This window comes from Entamoeba invadens (assembly GCF_000330505.1).
Source record: "Entamoeba invadens IP1 unplaced genomic scaffold scaff_1105074726231, whole genome shotgun sequence".
NCBI lineage: Eukaryota > Evosea > Mastigamoebida > Endamoebidae > Entamoeba > Entamoeba invadens.
Window position 1 is genome coordinate 69,036 of NW_004440376.1, and position 1,707 is coordinate 70,742.

At 25.8% G+C, this 1,707-nt stretch overlaps 1 protein-coding gene across 1 annotated transcript; it reads right to left on the bottom strand.

The window, feature by feature from the left end:
- EIN_303840 (hypothetical protein) lies at positions 1 to 474 on the bottom strand (the record flags this gene model as incomplete). Its single annotated transcript, XM_004256653.1, has 1 exon — positions 1 to 474. A coding segment is annotated over one exon (474 nt), but the record flags the coding sequence as incomplete, so codon positions are not given.
- Positions 475 to 1,707: the final 1,233 nt, after the last annotated feature.

The following is a 1,707-nucleotide window of genomic DNA, read 5'->3' on the forward strand; positions in this document are numbered from 1 at the left end:
TGGATATGTCACAACATATTTCTTCTTCTTGTTTCTGTACTCAGGTATCTCCTCCAGTTTCGCAAGAAGTGTTTGAACAAGAAAAGCAGTCACTTCTTCAGGACGAAAAGGCTCAGGCTCGTTGTTTTTATTCCCATTTTCTACCATATACACTATATGATTATCTATCTCGTCAATATCAAATGTAAACGATTTCTTTTCATCTTCGGGTATTTCTTCAAGAGAAAGACCAAGTAGGCGCTTCGGGTCATACAACACATTGCTTGTTTCTGTCATTTTCTTCACAGCTTCACCAACAATAACTTGATTTGGAATAAATGAAACATAAGATGGGAGAAGCTCTTTGTAATCTAATTTTGTCATGTCTACTTCGAGAACTGTTGGTATCCCGTCCTGACCAACAACACAAATGCAACATTTGGTTGTTCCAAAATCAATTCCAACTTGAATATAGTTGTCCATGGAGTCACTCATTATTGTTTTGATGTTCTGATTTTTAATTATCATTTATTGGTTTTTATTATGTTTTTGTTATTTATAATAGTAAACATAACCTATCAAAAACTAAATAAAAAGAAATGTACTATAGCAAACATCATTTCAAAAATTTAATAAATATTTCATAACTTTAATAATTTATTATAATTAAAACATATAATTCACTCCAGATTTTATTTTATTTATTTTAATTCACTTTAGATATTAATAATTATAAAGTCAGTCGATAATAGTTGTCTGTTCCCAAAATGTTGTCTTTATGACAAAAAATAATTGATTTTTGTTTAAAAAAACGGGAATTAGGTAATAATGAAAAAAACTGGAAAAATATTGAAACAATGATTTTTGGGGTTAGAAAAAAAAATCCCGAAATATTCAATTTATAATAGTCTAAAAAACTGCAAACAACGTCATAAACCATACAACGTTAAGCAAATGACTCTATCTAAAGTGACAAGAACAAGTTAAATGCAAGTCTAAAATTAAATATATATTTAAAGTCTGATTTTTAATTAACGATGAAATAAATTAACTATACATTTAGTTTTTTAATTATAATCAATAGCTTTTATTTCGAAATAATTTTTTTTGTTTTATTTTTAAAATTTTTCACTTTCAAACCATTTATACATATTTAAAAAAAAGCAAGAAGAGTGGAATTTGCTAGAGATTCCTTTTTAAGAGAATTTTTAAGTTATATTAACAAAGCCAGCAGACCATTTATGATAGTTTACCATAAAAATAACATTGTTGTGGTGTAATTAATATGTGAAACCAATCGATTTAATAATCAAATAAAAAGATTGACAAATGGTGTTTCTTTGAAAATGTCAAATGGTACAATTTATTATGTATTTATGGTTTTTGAATCACTTTATAAATATAAATAATATTTATATAATATATATATGGTACTGTTTATTATGAAGGCTGAATATGTTTTGTGGAAATTTTTCTGTCCGAAATGGTAATTTGTATTATACTTTTTATTGTAATGTAATTATTTATAACTAATAAATTGATAGAACGCGGTTAGAAAGATGGAAGCGGTTTTATGCCCCTGTATTGTTTTTTTTTGTTTTTAAAATATATTTTAAAAAATATTTATTATTTATTGGAATTTACAGTCATGCGAAAAAGCTGTCGCGTTTGGAAAAACCTGTCTTGAAAAAATATTTTATAGTAAATTTATAATTACTTACTATACAG